Source organism: Mercurialis annua, linkage group LG4 (assembly GCF_937616625.2).
Source record: "Mercurialis annua linkage group LG4, ddMerAnnu1.2, whole genome shotgun sequence".
Classification (NCBI taxonomy): Eukaryota; Viridiplantae; Streptophyta; class Magnoliopsida; order Malpighiales; family Euphorbiaceae; genus Mercurialis; species Mercurialis annua.
Genome location: NC_065573.1, coordinates 34,712,417 through 34,729,457, shown reverse-complemented (window position 1 = coordinate 34,729,457; position 17,041 = coordinate 34,712,417). Strand labels below are relative to the sequence as shown.

Genomic DNA, 17,041 nt, shown 5'->3' with positions numbered 1-17,041 from the left:
AGTTCACCATCTCCACCCTCATCTCCACCAACGTCCTCAAGGGGAGCCTCGCCCTCTGGCCCTCTGTCATCAACACCCTCCTCACTATCAGGGATCACCTTCTGAGACAACCCTTCCTCGTCAGATGACAACTCAACAAGGGTGGCAAGAGGAGCAGGGTAAGTAGGGTCACTGGCAGAACTCTCAGAAGAAGAGGAAGAAGAAGGGGAAGACATTGAAATCCTTAATGTAGACATCCTAAGAGTATACTATCTGAAGGCAAACAAGAAGAAGGAAACAAGAAGACAAACAAAAATAGCTAAGCCACTTACTGATTGAAAGAGAAAGTCTGGTGCTATGTAACTCGAAGAAAACCTGGCTGGAGAAATACGTCAACAGAAATACAGAATCAGAGAGAAAAATTAACAGAAAATCAGAGAGAAAAATTAAGAGTAAAAAACTTTTAATTAAAGAATATGTACCTCTTTTATACACTCGAATGCCTGACAGCAGGAAACTCCTCGAAATAATCAATGGAAAACCAAAAGTCGCGTTCTTTTATAGTCAAAAAACGCTTCAGATTCGTAACCGTTGCAGGAAACGTTTGAAATTCAAGTTGTTTCGAAAATTTCGGAAATTCGAATTTTGAAAATTGGCGCTTCAAGTCTTTGACTTAGCAAGATTATAAGGGGGGGACATCTGATACCGACCTAATAATATTCGAACTCCAAGCATCGCCTAACGAATGCTATGCTCGCCCAACGAGTCTCCAAATCTCCCATCGCCCATGTCTGTCTCGGGGGGACTCATCCAGGTCTGCCATCTAGGCAACCTCATCCACTCCGTTCCCTGACACCCACTACCCGGGATAATCGGGAACGTGCCTTCACCATTATCAATAATCGTGGGGCAAACCCACGATTTACCAGATAACCACCGCCTTAAACTCATTATAAAAGGAAGCCACCGAATGCTGAGAAGGGTAAGCAGAAATCAGACTTAAATACTCTTACATTCATTTACCTACCAAAAAACCCTCTCTGACTTAAGCATCGGAGTGGCTTTCAGGCTGAGCAAGCCTGAGGTCCTTTGAGCTTATATTTGTTACTTGTGCAGGAAAAATAGTACAGGCGACCCCTTAAAGATCGACCTGTATCACCCCGTAATAGAAGAACCTAATGGCAGAACTGGAAGTTACACCATGAGTCACCTAGTCCAATCACAATCATCTGTCAAAAACGCAGCGTAGAGAAACGTTGATAGGATTGGTGGGACTCATACTTGACGTGGCACTAAGACTATTATTTTGAAAATGAAGTTCCAAACTTGGCTGAACTGAAAGTCTCCGTCTTTAATATTTACTCACAAAAACTCAACAACAAGAAAAGCACAGATCCAAAACCCCAATTTCAAGTCAACCAAAACCCCAAATTTCAAAAATCACATAATATAAACCCTAACCATCACAATCCCAAAACTAATTTTTATTCCTTGTAACTCAGAAAATTAACAGTTGAAAAAGAGCAAGTAAAATGGGAGTTCCAGTAGTCAAATTCCCAATCTTTGCCATAATAAGGATAATCGGAGTTGTAGTGGCTGCTCTTGTGCTGACATGGACTGTGCATTTCAGAGGCGGATTAGCTCTTGCATCCGATAATAAAGATCTCATCTTTAATGTAATGTCTAAAAATGTGTTAATCTTTATTTGATGATTATGTTTCAAGTTTTTGACCTAATTATTGCTTGGCTGTTTGTGTTTGACTCTGTTTTTTTAGGTTCATCCTGTTCTGATGGTGATTGGGCTTATACTCACCAATGGTGAAGGTAAATCTGCTTTTATTAGGAAACTTAGCTAGTTGTTGGAGTTTTAGAGTGTTTAAACTAATTGATTTGTATGAATTCAGAAGTTGATAATTATGTTATGTAGCATTCCTGAACATGCCTTAGCCTATTGCACTGTAGAGAGAACCTAGCCAACTTGGATCTTTGCTCATGCTGAGTAATATGATTAAATTTTGATAAATTTGTTTTAATTTGGTAATATGATTATATTTTGTTGGAATGAGCTCTGATTCTACTTATATTCAACGGATGTTTGATTCTGTTTAAATGCTTCTCTAGCTTAATACTGATACTTAAAGCTAAAAGGGTTTGTCCAATTCATAAGAGTTGCTAGAGGTGAAATCTGTGAATTATAATTTATATCTGATTGGTTAATGAGTTTGCTTCACTTTTCCACAAGGTAACAAAAGTATACAGAATGAAATTGCAATAATTTTTATGGTATTTTCATATCAATGTGCACATTATAGTTTATCTGCCATGCAACTGGGTTATAAAATAGTTTATTGAACTCCAAAACGAGTTATTGTTTACCATGATGCTGGGAAACTAGAAACTTATCATTAGTATATAATGATCTGTAGACAAATTTCGTTGAACTCGACGTTAGATATGCACTAGGTGACCTCATAATGGTATTTCTAATTATTGCTCGAAATGTCTGTCATGGGATTTTGCAGCGATGCTTGCCTACAAGACGGTTCCAGGAACAAAAAGCTTTAAGAAATTAGTTCATCTTTCACTACAGTTGGTTGCTCTTTGTTTAAGCTTGATCGGAGGATGGGCTGCTTTAAAATTCCACAATGATAAGGGCATTGACAATTTTTACAGCTTGCATTCATGGCTGGGTGTTGCTTGCCTCTTACTCTTTGGCATCCAGGTCTTTTTCATAATTCATTTCTTTTACGGCTCTTTTTTTTTTAATATCTTGAAGCTGACTAGTTTATCTTTAAACAATTCTTTGCAGTTTGCTGCTGGATTCTTAACCTTCTGGTACCCGGGTGGCGCAGGAAAAACAAAAGCCGCGTTACTGCCATGGCATGTATTCTTTGGTGTTTACATCTATGCCCTCGCTGTTGCAACTGCTACTACCGGTATCCTAGAGAAGGCCACATTCCTCCAAGCCAACAAGGTAATATCACGCTATTCTACCGAAGCTATGATGGTGAACTCGATGGGCATCTTGATCGTTGTTCTAGGTGGTTTTGTAGTTCTTGCAACAGTTACTCCTCTGTTTCCGAAAGGAGGCGTTGCTAGAAACCCAAAAGAATAGAGTCGGTGCTCATATTCTGTAAGAATTGATGATTACAAACCAAGAGTTGTATTGTTATTGCATGTGAATCACATGGCTTATTACTTGCTAAAAAGATGGCTACCTCACATAAAACTTCAATTGAAAAGCTCTGTATCAATAATGGTTGTGTGATGATTAACTTAATCTTAAGTAGGTTGCAATATTTAGTTTATTTGGTTAATTGTCATAAAAGAGAGTTATTTGTTTGCTTTGTGCATACTGATTTTTCTTTGCTGTTGGAGATAATGGTAATGGAAAATTATGAATTTATGATCTTTAGCAATTCTGGTTGGAAGATGAATGAAGTGCTCGCGTGATGCATTCAGCCAAGAGCAGAGTGCAAATTTTTGCAAATTGGTGAATTTAGTGTTCAGAATTGGTAGAGCTAGAGGGTCAAGAATTAGAGATTTAACTGAGGTAGAATCATAATTAAAAATATATTATATTTAATTTATTGATAATAACTTAAAGATATCACATAATAAAATAGTTTCTTATCAAACACTTAAAGTATCGTACCAATAAGTTATATCTCAAATAGTATAAGCGCTGGACATCAAACTGCTACGACTTTGGTTCAAATCTCTCACAAGCGCTTCCCCCTCCCCGATTATTAAAAAAGAAAACATTTAATGTATCACATACTAACGTATAGATCATTGAAAAATATCACACATTTTTGATTTTTTTCATTTATAATCCAAACTTTTAAAATTATCAATCTTAGCTTATCTTTGTAATTTTTCTATTTTAGATGTGCTTAATTTAAATTTTTGATGATAAAAAAATAAATGAAAACAAATGAAAAATCAAACCGAAAAGTATGTAATACGCTCTTCATGTTTGTGCTTTCATTCTAAAAACTGAAGAACCGTATTAGTCGATTTTTTTTCAATTTTTTTTATCCTAGCTGAATTAAAATAATTGAAACTGAACCAAATTAAATTTCTTGATAATGTCGGTTAATTTGATAATATTCGAATATTGCACAGCCCTTCATCCAATGGTCAATTTATGAAATAACCACTTTATTGAAAAAAAAATGAAAATAATAGAAAAATATTAGCTAACTTAAAATATGAGGTAAAAAATTTAGTGATATTTTATCAGTATCATTTTTAAGTAAATAGATTTTTTCTTATCCCAATATTTTTCTTTTTTTGTTTTAAAATTAAAACATTTTCCACACGACACCGTATCATTCACCAAGTAGAAACTTGGCTTGTTATTAAAGTCAGTTCCAATTCACACATAAAAAAAGAGGTGAGGGAATAGAGAAGAGCAAAGGCATAACTATAATCAAAGAAAAAAATAATAATGGAAGCAGAGACTAAAATGATAGCACATGAAATCGGAGGGATCCAAAACGACGCGCTCCGTTTCGGCATTCACGGCGTTAAAAGCGACATCCTCGAAGCTCATCCTCTCGAATCCGCCTATCAATCTGTATGTAAACTAACCCCTTATGTTCAATTTGTGTTTTCCGATAGTTAGGGTTAGGGTAAGGGTTTGAAGCTATTGTGATTGAAACTGAAATTTAGGGTTTTGATGCGTTTGCGTAATACTTTGTGTTTTAGGCACTGAGGACACAAGAGGAGATGAAGACAAGAATACTAGCTAACACATATGGATCAGCTTTTCCTTTGAAGATGGATTTTGAAAGGCAAATTCTTTCACGGTATGATTTATTTTTTTGATGAAGAAAGTTAATTATTTGAATGTTAATACCCACTGGATTAGATTGTAGAGAAGGTTCATCGCACATAAATCTTTTCGGATTGCTTTTGTAGAGTCCTCGTTGCTTTGTTAGATGCACAAGGTATGAAACAGATGTTTATTTGGCAAAACAAATGGATGGAATGTGTAGTGCACATGTCTGTTCGAATGATTTATCTCTTTATGTTTTTTTTTTCTTGATAAATGTTCTGGCGTTCCTACGTAAACATATGCTATTGATATTCGGCCATTTTTTTATAACTACCATTTTCTGGAGTATTAATTATTAGAATGTACTGATGTGTTTATATTTCTCTCTTTTTCTTTGAGAATTTTGCAGATTTCAGAGGCCTACGGGACCAATTCCATCTTCCATGCTTGGATTTGAAGCTCTTACGGGAGGCTTGGATAGTTTTGGTTTTGAGGACTATCTGAATGGTAAAAATTCGACATTAAACTGTTCTTTATAGTTTGTCTGATATAGAGTTGATCAAAATCTTTGAAATGTTCATCTACTATAGTACGTACAAAATCTCTAGGTGTCTATCCTTGTCAATTTAGTCAACCCACAGTCTAGTTTAATGCTGCATTTCCTTAAAATTTCTGTTTTCAGCAAATAGCTTATTAACGATTCTTCCCTGCCTCCCTCCTTTATTAGGGAAAAAGGAAAGCTTGGTCAACTTTTTGTAGTTCTTCTATTTTAGAGTTTTGAAATCGCTGACAGCTTCTTTCTGGAACAATGTTTGATTAATATATTACTGTCAGCTAAGTCGTATTGTGATCTTTGTCTCCTAGTCTCTATACTTACCGTTACAAATCAATCGATGCAAATGAATTGTTATTTAAAATGCCCTATTTGCTTTATCATTCTGAATATTTTGTTCTTGAATTTTAGCAGTATACTATAATTGATTTTATTTTTTCTTTTAAGTTTGAGCTGCTTTGTATTCTAGGCTTGCATGCCAGGTTTCACCATACTGAGCCTCTATTGTCTTACAAAGTTTTGGTTACGCTTTCCATCTGTTGGCCCTTTACATGAAAAATAATGATTTTTGGTTGGTTTACTGTCTCGGAATGTTGCTGATTTACGTCTGCTTGCAGATCCTCGCGAGTCTGAAACTATTAGGACACAAGACATGCATCACGGGATGGAAGTACGGCTTGGACTCTCCAAGGGACCAGTCTGCCCAAGTTTTATTTGAATTAAACATTTTATCATTCCTATGAACTTTGGAAGCAAACATTTAGACAAAGGATATTGTGTGTCATGAAGATTCGGACTCATCATAACTTTGAGATGAAACGATTTGTGTTAGACTTAATGATGTTTCACTATCAATCTTGCATTTCAGTCCAATCGTCTCTTGTACTTCTCCAATACGAGTTTCCCATGAGTATGCTTGCCAATTTTACAATATTGGTGCCTCTTAAATTCTCTCTGGATTTGTGAAGTTGGTGCAGAGCTGTTATATATACTTAAAATATATTTTTAATATTTTTTCTTTTATTTAATTATAAACAAACTTGGTAATAAAACTTAAATGCATTGAGTTGTTATTTAACTGTAAATATCACTCCAAGCCTTTCAAATTGGTAGGCAGTATATTAATATTTGTTTAAAATTATTGGCCTTAATTTATTATTGATAGACAGTATTATAATATTTGTTCAACATTATTGGTGGTAATTTATTATTTGAATATTTAATTGACACATATGACTTTATAATTACGCTTGAATGAACTAAAAACAACACAAAAGATATTTTGTGATTAATAAGAGTAAATGTGATATTTTTATGAATTAATTTATTTTATCTAAAGAAGTTTAATCGTTTAAGATTTGTATTTACTAATGAGAGTGTCTATCAAATTGGGATAGAGGGAGCAGTGATTATAATTGAGGAACAATTCTTCTAGGCAATGGTGTTTAATGATTGACAATATGTGGGACTAAATTACTTATAATATATACTCTCTCCGTCCCACTTTAGAAGTCCCATTTGACTTTACACACAAATTAAGAAAACATTAATTATTCTTGTCTTTTCATGTTTTTTCATGTTTTGCCCCTATTAATGATAGTGGAATTTTCCATAGAACTCTTTTAAGATGACTAAAATAAGGGTAAAATAGGGTATTCAATGGAAAAGTACTCTAAAAATAGTAATGGGACTTTTTAAATGGGACATCCCAAAATAGAATATGGGACTTCTTAAACGGGACGGAGGGAGTAGTTTTTTTTAGAAGTACTGTTAATAGTTATGCAGTATACTATTAAATAGTATTAATGGAGTCGGTCCTTTCAACGGATCAACCTGCAAAATATAGGTTAGAATGTTGATCAGACGGTTGTTGTTCGATAAGCATTCTAATGCTTAATTCAAGCTTTTGTGCTTAAGAGTTTGAGTAATGTTGTAATAATAATATGTTTTGTTAGACATAGCTCGTACTCCTTTTATAGTGGTATGTTCAGGGCATTATCTAATAGAGTTCGAATAGGATTAGGAGTCCTATTTTATAGTTGTTCTTATCTGAGTAGGATTAGAAATATCCAGTAGATCTTTTAGAAGATTTACATCTCCTAGATGATCGTAGAACTTTTTAGATCGAAGTACAATTGTATTTACATATTCGTATTTAGATAAAATACGTACGCTAATATATCAGAGTGTGGATACTTGCCGAGCCTTATTGGGCTATGCTATGCCCTTAGTGGCTCGGTCCCTTAGGAGCTCGATCCCTAGATTGGTGAGCCCTAAGAGGCTTGTCTATTTCTTAGCGAGTCCTAGAGGCCGAGGCGTGCAACGGGTAGCACCCTAGGGGTTTGGTTCATCTAGATTCATGTGTAATTGGATTTCCATCAAGCATCAAATATAAAAAAAAGTAGAAATTACAAAAAAAAACTCAAATATTTCATAAGGAATAAAAAAATTTCTTTTAATTATTTTTGGAACACATGAATTTTTTAAACTTTTGAAGTGGTGCAAATAACCTCTTTAGTTAACTTTTGATAGAAACAGTTGTTATAGTTGATTTTCGGGACAAATGTTAGGAGCAAATATGAGTTTTATCTTTTTTTAAAAACAATAACCGATTCACATCAGCATAAAACGGTCCACATATAAAATGGCTTTATAAATTGGTGTTGAGTGTGAGGGACTAAAGAAGCATATTTAAAACTTTAGTGGTTCTAATGCACATTTTTTAACTATGAGAACAAAGGATCACTCTAGGGGTGAATATGGTTCGGTTCAGTTTGATTTGGTTGGTAAACTCCAAAACCAACCCATATTTTAAGGGAAAATATAAAAATCAAACCACGCAAAATATTTATGTAAAATTTTGGTTCGGTTAATCAAACTTTAGCATCGGTTTTGGTTCGGTTTGATTAATATAGATTTAGATAAAAATTATATATAAATATACGTAATAATTTTTACTTATATGTGTGTATTAGTTTATATGTTTTATTTTCATATATGTATTTATACACACATATTATAGTTATATATAAATATTTTAATAAATAAATTTTATATTTATTTATACATATATAAATATTAATAAAAATAATATTATTGTAAACTTTGGTTTTTCGGTCGGTTCGGTTAACCACTAGTTGAAACCAAACCAAAACCAAAAACCATACTTTTTTTGTAATTTGAAACCAAACCAATCCATTTTAACCAAACCAAAATTAATTTCGGGTTGGTTTGGATCGGATTAATGGTTTGTCTCGGTTTTTGCTCGCCCCTAGATCACTCCACCCCCTCAACTTGGCACGAAATATAAAATGAGTCATTTTGGCATGATTTGGTTTAAATTAACGCACAACTTGCGTTTTCGTATCAAAAAGGTCCCTCTGATACAAAAAAGATTGTGAGATTAACTAATTATAAATTTTAATCCTAATTATTCCTAATTTAATATTAACTAAACATAATTAAAACTTTAAATAAACGTAATTAAAAGTAATTATTCTAATTAAACACCTAAACCTAATCACCCGGAAACCACCACCACCCTATCCCCCACCAAAAACCGCTCCTCAAACGAGGAGTTGTTGTTCCTTATCTGAGGAGCAATAGATCTGCTCCTCTAAATGAGGAAGAGCAGCTCCTCGTTGGAGGAGCAACGAGGAGCATATTTGCTCCAAGGAGTAGCAGCTCCTCGCCTAAGAAGGCGGATGGTGGATGGAGGCGGGCGGTGAGTGGGTGGCGGCAGAAGGTAGTCGGAATGAAGAAGGGGAATAAGGGAAGAAGAAAAAAAAAAGATAGAAATGTCCCTTATTTTTTTATTATAATAAATTAATTATGAATTTTTAAAATTATAAAGATGTAGTTAAAAATTAAAAATTATTAAGAATCAATTTAAAAGATAAATAAAATATTTTTTTTTTCTATAGAGAGTGTAATTCGCTTGTTAAAGTGAAAATGGGAGGAACCTTTTTGATCCATTTTATTGCTGCGGATTTGTTTGATCCAAAATTTTTCAAAATGACTCTTTTCATATTTAGTGCCAAGTTTAAGAGATGAATTGAGCCTTTGTTCATGAAAATATAGGTAATCCTTTAGTCAAACATTAGAGTATATGACCTTTTTTTTAATACTTCTATATATCTATAATTATGATCATATTGAAAGTAATATTCCTAAAAGATTATAGATTTTGAAAATTTAATTTAAACTATAAATAGAAACAATGATGAATTTAATCCGTAAATTAGTCCACAATTAGAAAATCACAATAGTTTTATGTAATTCTATATATTATTATGAAAACAATTTATTATTAATATATTTTTTCAAACTCATAATTTTTTATTTATTTTTGCATATAATTATTATGATTTGTAAAATAAATAGACTAGACAATCAAAGAGTTTTTTTTAATATTTAATATGTAGATTTATTTCGGGAACTTTAATATTAATATCTTCCTTAAAATATTAATTAAATATCAATATGGCAATGCTTACTACAATACGTAAATTCCAAGTATCTTTTAAATAACTAGCCAAAAATATACCCGAGTTATTTTTGAGTAACTGTATATTTATTTGCACTCTTCACTTGTTAGAGTTTCGCATGCAGAGATTACGTAGCGATCAATCATTGATTTTACGTTTAACCGTGCCATTGTTTTAAGGTCGGCGGGAGAGGTTTGGAGCATTAATCTAAATGGGATTATGATTTGGATTATTGGATAAGTACAAATCCGAACTGGATTCTGTCTACTTCCTTACTAGGGCAATACAAAACTAAACTATATATATATATATATATATATAAGTAGTCTCATTAGGGTTCATTTATTTGCATACAAAGATATCAGAATGAAGTACTCGCTAGGCTACAGGTTTAATCCTCGACCTGAGGAGTTGATTTCATATCTGTTGATGAGAGTTCAGGAACAAGTTCTGCCATATGACGTGGCTATTCCAATGGTTGATCTCTATGGAACGATGACTCCATGGGAGATTTGCAGCGATGAGAACGAAAGGAATTTCTTCTTCTTTACCAAGTTAAAGAAAAAGAAGGAGAGCAATACGCGGTTCATTAGAACTTCTGAGTGCGGAGAGTGGAATGGGAAGGCAAAGTCTGAAAAGATTATTGATCCACGAACCGATTCAATTCTTGGTTACAGGAGACAATTTACTTTCAAACCAAAGAATGGTGATGGAATCTTGAACTCCAAGAAAGGTGATGGAAAACGTCGAAACTGGATCATGCATCAGTATTCCTTGCCGGATAATCTGAACATACAGAACCAACATAACTATGTACTTTGTCAGATTATCAGACCTAAAAGACACAAGAAAGATGACGATGATGGTGAAATCGAAGATGAGATTTCAATTAATGAGACATCGACACCATGCAACGAGGATCATAAAGAATTGGCGGCACCTGAACATATAATGATGATCCCATCTGAATCAGTACAAGATATGGAGCAGAAACCACCAATGGGATTTGATCAAGTATCGCATCTAAATCAGTACACAATGGAGCCACAACCCGTGGCCTTCGATCAAGCAGTGGTTAATCAATATCAGCGATCTTCTGCTATGTTACACTGTTCAGCACCGGGCTCATGGCAAATAGATGCTACGCATACTGCCCAGTGGAGATTTCCAATTGCCGGAGCAAGTCATTACAGAACGTATCAAGATATGATGATCTCATCTGAATCAGAGCAACCACCAATGGCCTTTGGTCATGCTGCTGCAGTATCGCATCTAAATCAGTACGCAATGGAGCAGCCACCGGTGACCATCCATCAAGCAATGTTTAATCAACATCTGCATTCTGCTGATATGTGTCAACAGTGTTCAGCAGCGGCGCCATCGCAATTAGATGCTACGCGGACTACTCAGTGGGGCATTCCAGCTACCGGAGGAAGTGAAGGCCCGAAGGAGTTTGGGAGTGCTTACGGACCGTATCAAAAAGGATGGTTTGATAAGCTTGATGATGAGTGTAAAGTTCGGCTTGATCAAGTTTTAGGAGATATCATTGCGGGGAAAGTTGATTTTACTATGGTGGAGAAGCAAAGTAGACAAGCTTGATCATCAATTTTATTTGCAAGTTCATGTCTTGTTTTTTTTTTATATGTAATTTGGCTATAAAACGTTACTCTCATTGGACAATTAAATTTTATTTACAAGTTCATGTCTTTTTTTTTCCTGCTCGTTTTACACTACTTGTTGCAAAGCTTTCATCAATTGATCTTTGTTTTTCATTGTTTATTACTTGAATCAGGCCATATTCGATCTTATAGCCCTGTTTTAGCTTTTGCAGAAGACAAAGTAGTGTTTATTTTTGAGTGTTTCTAATTCTTTAATCTCTGCAGGTTTTGATTAGCATGTAGACTTTATTATATAATCCTTGATTATGTAGAATCTAATTAATTTTCTTTTTCCTGCTATTTTGGGAATTTCACTGAGTAGCAAAATGCTTCATGATATATAAAACATGAGTGCGTATAAACCAGAAAGAAAGGAAGAAAGAATGTTGCATCTTGTTTATGCTAAATAGATATCTAGAGGTAGAAGAAGCTAACTACAAATACAAAATCTGATGTTTCAGTCAGCTGAGAGTCTGGTAACCTAGAGGCCCTTGTAAACCATCTTGACCCATATCGTTCCTTCCCATTAAAGACGGTATCCATGGGAATAGTTTTCCGATCTCTTTACTTATCGTACTAGACCGCACTTGTTTATTGTTGATCCCATATTTTGCTCTTTCCACTGCTTCCATTATGTCTTCCCTTGTCACAGTCTCACCAGCTGCACATTTCAAGCTATTTTGTCAATAGAATGAAAACTACGTACTTTACGAGACTAAGTTATAATCATAAAGTATCGGGTGTTTTTTGATACAGAAATGAAACAATGAAACGTATCGCTCTATAAATTTCCATGGACATTGTTTATCATTGTCCATATGTAAAAAGAACACAGTTTGGATACAAACAAACGCAAACCTCACCTCTCCGACCAGCAAGTAAAGCCGCTTCGTTGACAATGTTTGCGAGATCAGCACCAACAAATCCTGGAGTCAAAGAAGCAACTAAATCACAGATAAGATCTGTGTCTTCTTCTAGAGGAACTCCTCTCAAATGGACACTGAGGATCTTCTTCCGTCCTTCTTCATCTGGTTCTCCGACAAGTACCTTTCTCGAGAAGCGACCAGGCCTACAAAGGGCTGGATCCAATGCTTCCGGCCTGTTAGTTGCGGCAATAACAACCACTTTCATCTCCGACTCAAATCCATCCATTTCTGTCAACAACTACAAAGGTAGAAATGAATAAACACAGATGAGAGAAAGAAAAATTTAATTTATTCAAGAAATTATAAGGAATTTTTCCTTGCTAGAAGCTTTAAAGTGACAATATGCGACGAGTTAAAAGGAACTGAATTTATGTAAATAAAATAAGGGGCCAAGCATATCTTGGAGTCAATTAAATTATGAACAAAGGGTCAACGTGCCCCGTAAACTTGTGACACGGGGTCATCTAACCCATATTATACTTGTTTGAGCAACTAACCCCAAAACTCTTCATTTTTGGGTCAAATAACCCTATAATTATATTTTTAAAACGCGTAAAATACAAATCGGAGGTAAGGGATGCAAAAAAACAATAAAATACTTCCCTAATTCTTGCGATATAATTATTCTAAATTTATTTTTTGAAATAAAAATATAAATTATGGGGTTATTTGACTCAAAAATGAAGAGTTTCGGGGTTAGTTGCTCAAACAAGTATAAATTGGATTAGATGACCTCGTGTTACAAGTTCAGGGGGCGCGTTGACCCTTTGTTCATTAAATTATACCTACTGTGTAACTTCAGTTGTGCAAGTGCTAGGTCAAGGGTTATAATATAAGATTACCTGGTTTAGTGTTTGGTCACGCTCATCATTGAAACTTCTACCCCGTTTTCCTCCAACTGCATCAAGTTCATCAATAAAAATGATCGATGGAGCACATTTCCTTGCCACGTTAAAGAGATCTCTAATGCGTGCTGCTCCTCTTCCAACAAATAGCTCCACAAATTCACTGGCAGAAACACTGAAAAATGGAACTCCTGCTTCTCCAGCCACTGCACGAGCCAGCAAGGTTTTCCCTGTTCCTGGAGGGCCGACAAGCAACACACCTCTAGGTAGCTTTGCTCCCAGTTTCCGGTAGTTTATAGCTCCTTGCATGCATGAAACTATCTGCAATCGTGAATTGTGTCGATGAACAGCAAGAAAAGAGGACTACAAGAAATAGCCAATGAAACATATAACTGAGATATTGACTTCAAGTAAATTGACTTTTCCAAACACCAAACAGAATATGAAAAATCGTGCACTCTGCGCGTTGCATTTGCAAGATATCCCAGAATCCATCCCATACTAACTTACTCATGAACTTCATAGAATAGAAAGTAACTCTAAGCAATTTCAGTGCCTAAAAACCAAACTAAAAGAAGTTTAATTGCCATTAAGCTCCACTCCCTACCATAAAGATCATGCTAGTCCAAAAACAAATACAATCAATTGATAGTCAAATGCCAATTTTTCCTCAAAATACAGAAAAGTTTATGTGACTTTGCAGGAGCTGAGATATATTCTTATAGAACTAGGAACTTATAAGAGTGATCAGCGAGGATGTAGTTATGCACTGGAGTACACAGATATTGAACAAAAGTTCAAACATTATCCAAGCAGATGCAAAAGAACAGAATTTCTTGTCTCATTATAGCTTATGTCTAGCTGGTAATTTCTAATGGATACTAATAAACTACTAATTTCAGCTGAACTGGGTTTATTTGCCTGGACATAATCTGCTCTCTTTTCATGCCAACATCAGTCAGATGTCCTATAAAATCAAAATATCAGTGGACACTAAGTGCTGTTTTTGTTTGGAAACAGAACAAACAACTGCATCAAACTACAGCAGCAGTAGATAAGGAAAATCTCGACTTTGTGATCAAATTATGTCGCGTTATTTCTATTTAAGATTCTTGAAACGCCTATTTGATTTGAAGTGTAAACCAAGTAATGTTAGGATATTCTAAAGTATAATTCGTTAACCTTTAGGCTGTATTCTTTAAATGCTATAGTTTCATTAGAAAGAGACTTTTAGAAGTAATAACATAAGTACTTTTCACCTTTGAGCAAGGACTATATTCATAAATAAAAAAATAGTCCTTGTCCCTAACATAATTTCTGGTCAAGAACTTCTAAATGTTACTTGGTGAAGCTCTGAAGCTGTTAATGAACAAATCACTATGATACTGATAAGTAGTGTCGGAAATTCACCTTCAACACTCCATAGTTGAGCTATGAGTGCAACAATGTCTAAATAATTCCATGTAGTACACAGCTGTACATTTGTATATCTAAAAGGACAAGAATTAAAAAGTATATATGCGTACCTCCATAAGCTCTACCTTAGCTCCATCAACACCCTCCACGTCATCAAAATTGACTATTTGATTATTAGGTCGTCGCTTCTTTGCAGGGCTATTAGCAGTGGAAAGTTGTCGATACAGCAGCCACATCAAAGGAGTTAAAGGAATCCATAAAGATATTATGGTTATAAGTGTACTCCTTATTGACATCAAAACTGATTGAGGGGCCGAGCTATACATTGTTCCCTTTTCTCTCATCATGCTGAGAAGAAACTTCTCGTCACGATCTATTTTTCTGGTAGAATACTGCCAATCAGGAGTAGAAGCTCTAGGCTTTGAAAATTTCTTCAATAAGTCCACTTTTGTTGCTTGACCACTAGCACTCACTACACCTTCTCTAGCAGTAGCAACTGCATCAGCTGAATTTTCATCTGGAACATCCATCTCTTCAGAATTTTCGGTATTTCCAATTTCCTGAGATTTAACATTGTAATATATACGACGAGATCCTTCTTCAAGTAAAACTTTAGTAACCGTACCACTCTGAAGGCTTGTAATCAAATCAGAATATGGAACAATCTTCGGCGTAGGCACTGCTGTTAGCCTCAAAAACAAGTAGCAAATACCAAGAGCGACAGTAATCGAAGCATAAATTACTAATCTCTTAACATGCTTTCTCAAGAACATCCCAATATCATTTAACATTGAACGCACCGAAACCCTCTTCAACTGTCGGGTCAATAACCGAAATCGTGGTCTCAATCTCAGTGAAAATCTCTTCCTCACACCACTATTAACTCTTCTCCTCAAATGTGTTTCTTCTCCTCCTCCTCTATCCCCATTAATCAATGCTCTAATTTTACTGTGAGAAGATAATCTATGTTGAGACATACAACAACAGCAAGCCAATAAAGAAAGTTCATTTCTTTCATGGTAAAGTGAGCTAAACCTATTCCTAATCAAACAGTGGGAATTGGTGACACTGTAAATTCCTAATGAAGGAAACAAAACTGAGCTGCTATAGCAACAAACAGTTGCATATCTCCTCAAAGACTTGAACTTTTCATTATGTGGTAGTGAATTTTCGCTAAAAATGGATAGCCCAGTATGGGAAACAGCAGCAAAAGAAGCCATGGCTGTTCAATACAGCAAGCTATAAAAGTAAACTATATATCTACACAAAATCTCAAGTTCCCATTATGAATTGGGTGAGTGTTTTGAATGATAAAGAAATTGGAAAAATACTTTAAAAATGGAGAGGATGAAGTGAAATTTACCTGGTAGAGTAGTGATTTAGCAGATTGTTACACAGAAATTGTATTGAGCAATGTTTTTAAAACCGGACCGGAAAGCGAACCGGCTTCGTCGGGGGTTCATGGTTCGACCGGTTCAACCGGGTTGGATCGGATTTTTTAATTTTAATAAATATAAATATTAAAAATATGATATAATATAAATTAATATATTTTTTAAATTTTATTTATAAAATATAACTATTAATAAACACATTCCAATAGCATATGAAAAAAAAAATATTTTTTGTAATTTTAAAAGTAATTATTGAATTAAAATTATATAACAAAAGTTTATAAATAAAGAATATAATAATATATTTAAATAAAATTGATAATTAAATATGCAAAATATAATTATAATTGATAAATAAATAATCATCACTATATATTTAAAAAATTTATTTATTTAAAAAGAATAGTATTTGTTGGTGACAAAAAAAAATGAAAAAGAGGTTGTACTTAAATTTTTGAATTTTATTAATTATTAAATTAAAATTTTATAAATATGATAGGAAATAAAATAATAAAATAAATTATATAAATTATTTAGACATCATGAATGAATAATAAGTAACTATCAATATAATTTAATAAAGAAAATATTAGATTAAAATATTATTATTTGTTGGTTATAGAAAACAAAGGGGAAACCTGTGAATTAGGACAAAGGCATCAATTTGTAAGTTTTAACAAATATAAGGGCAGCTGTTTACTTTTAATCTCAAGAAAGGGACAAAAAGGACAAAGGATAGATGTATTGGAAACAAAAAAAGTGGTCTCTCTGACGATTTTGCAGGTTTTTGCATAATATTTGAAAAACCGGATTTGCACGGTTTTCTCAATTAACCGGATTTGTCTGGTTTAACCCGATTCCGAACCGATTTTTTAACTTACGAATTTTTATGTCTAACCGGACCGGACAGGTAGCCGGTTCCCGGTTAATCCGGTCCGACCGGCCGGTCCGGTCCGGTTTTAAAAACATTGGTATTGAGTATGTTTTGTTTACTGTTAAG

General features: G+C 34.3%; 4 protein-coding genes across 4 annotated transcripts; 3 read left to right on the top strand and 1 right to left on the bottom strand.

Moving 5' to 3' along the window:
- Positions 1 to 1,287: 1,287 nt before the first annotated feature.
- On the top strand, positions 1,288 to 3,287 carry LOC126679378 (transmembrane ascorbate ferrireductase 2). The gene is made up of 4 exons (XM_050374398.2): positions 1,288 to 1,655; positions 1,755 to 1,803; positions 2,502 to 2,701; positions 2,789 to 3,287. The coding sequence occupies exons 1-4, from the start codon at positions 1,512 to 1,514 to the stop codon at positions 3,092 to 3,094; spliced, it is 699 nt and encodes a 232-aa protein (XP_050230355.1). The 5' UTR covers positions 1,288 to 1,511; the 3' UTR covers positions 3,095 to 3,287.
- Positions 3,288 to 4,366: 1,079 nt separating this feature from the next.
- Positions 4,367 to 6,246, top strand: LOC126676180 (cyclin-B1-2). Its single transcript, XM_050370333.2, has 4 exons — positions 4,367 to 4,561; positions 4,693 to 4,793; positions 5,172 to 5,269; positions 5,933 to 6,246. Exons 1-4 carry the CDS (start codon positions 4,433 to 4,435, stop codon positions 6,031 to 6,033), a joined length of 429 nt encoding a protein of 142 aa, XP_050226290.1. The 5' UTR covers positions 4,367 to 4,432; the 3' UTR covers positions 6,034 to 6,246.
- Positions 6,247 to 10,168: 3,922 nt separating this feature from the next.
- LOC126678627 (uncharacterized) lies at positions 10,169 to 11,401 on the top strand. The gene has a single exon (XM_050373520.1). It carries the CDS (start codon positions 10,169 to 10,171, stop codon positions 11,399 to 11,401), a length of 1,233 nt encoding a protein of 410 aa, XP_050229477.1.
- Positions 11,402 to 11,779: 378 nt separating this feature from the next.
- On the bottom strand, positions 11,780 to 16,052 carry LOC126677833 (probable inactive ATP-dependent zinc metalloprotease FTSHI 3, chloroplastic). Its single transcript, XM_050372631.2, has 4 exons — positions 14,758 to 16,052; positions 13,229 to 13,552; positions 12,324 to 12,624; positions 11,780 to 12,121 (listed from the first exon to the last, which is right to left on the bottom strand). The coding sequence occupies exons 1-4, from the start codon at positions 15,865 to 15,867 to the stop codon at positions 11,922 to 11,924; spliced, it is 1,935 nt and encodes a 644-aa protein (XP_050228588.1). The 5' UTR covers positions 15,868 to 16,052; the 3' UTR covers positions 11,780 to 11,921.
- Between the last annotated feature and the right edge of the window lie 989 nt (positions 16,053 to 17,041).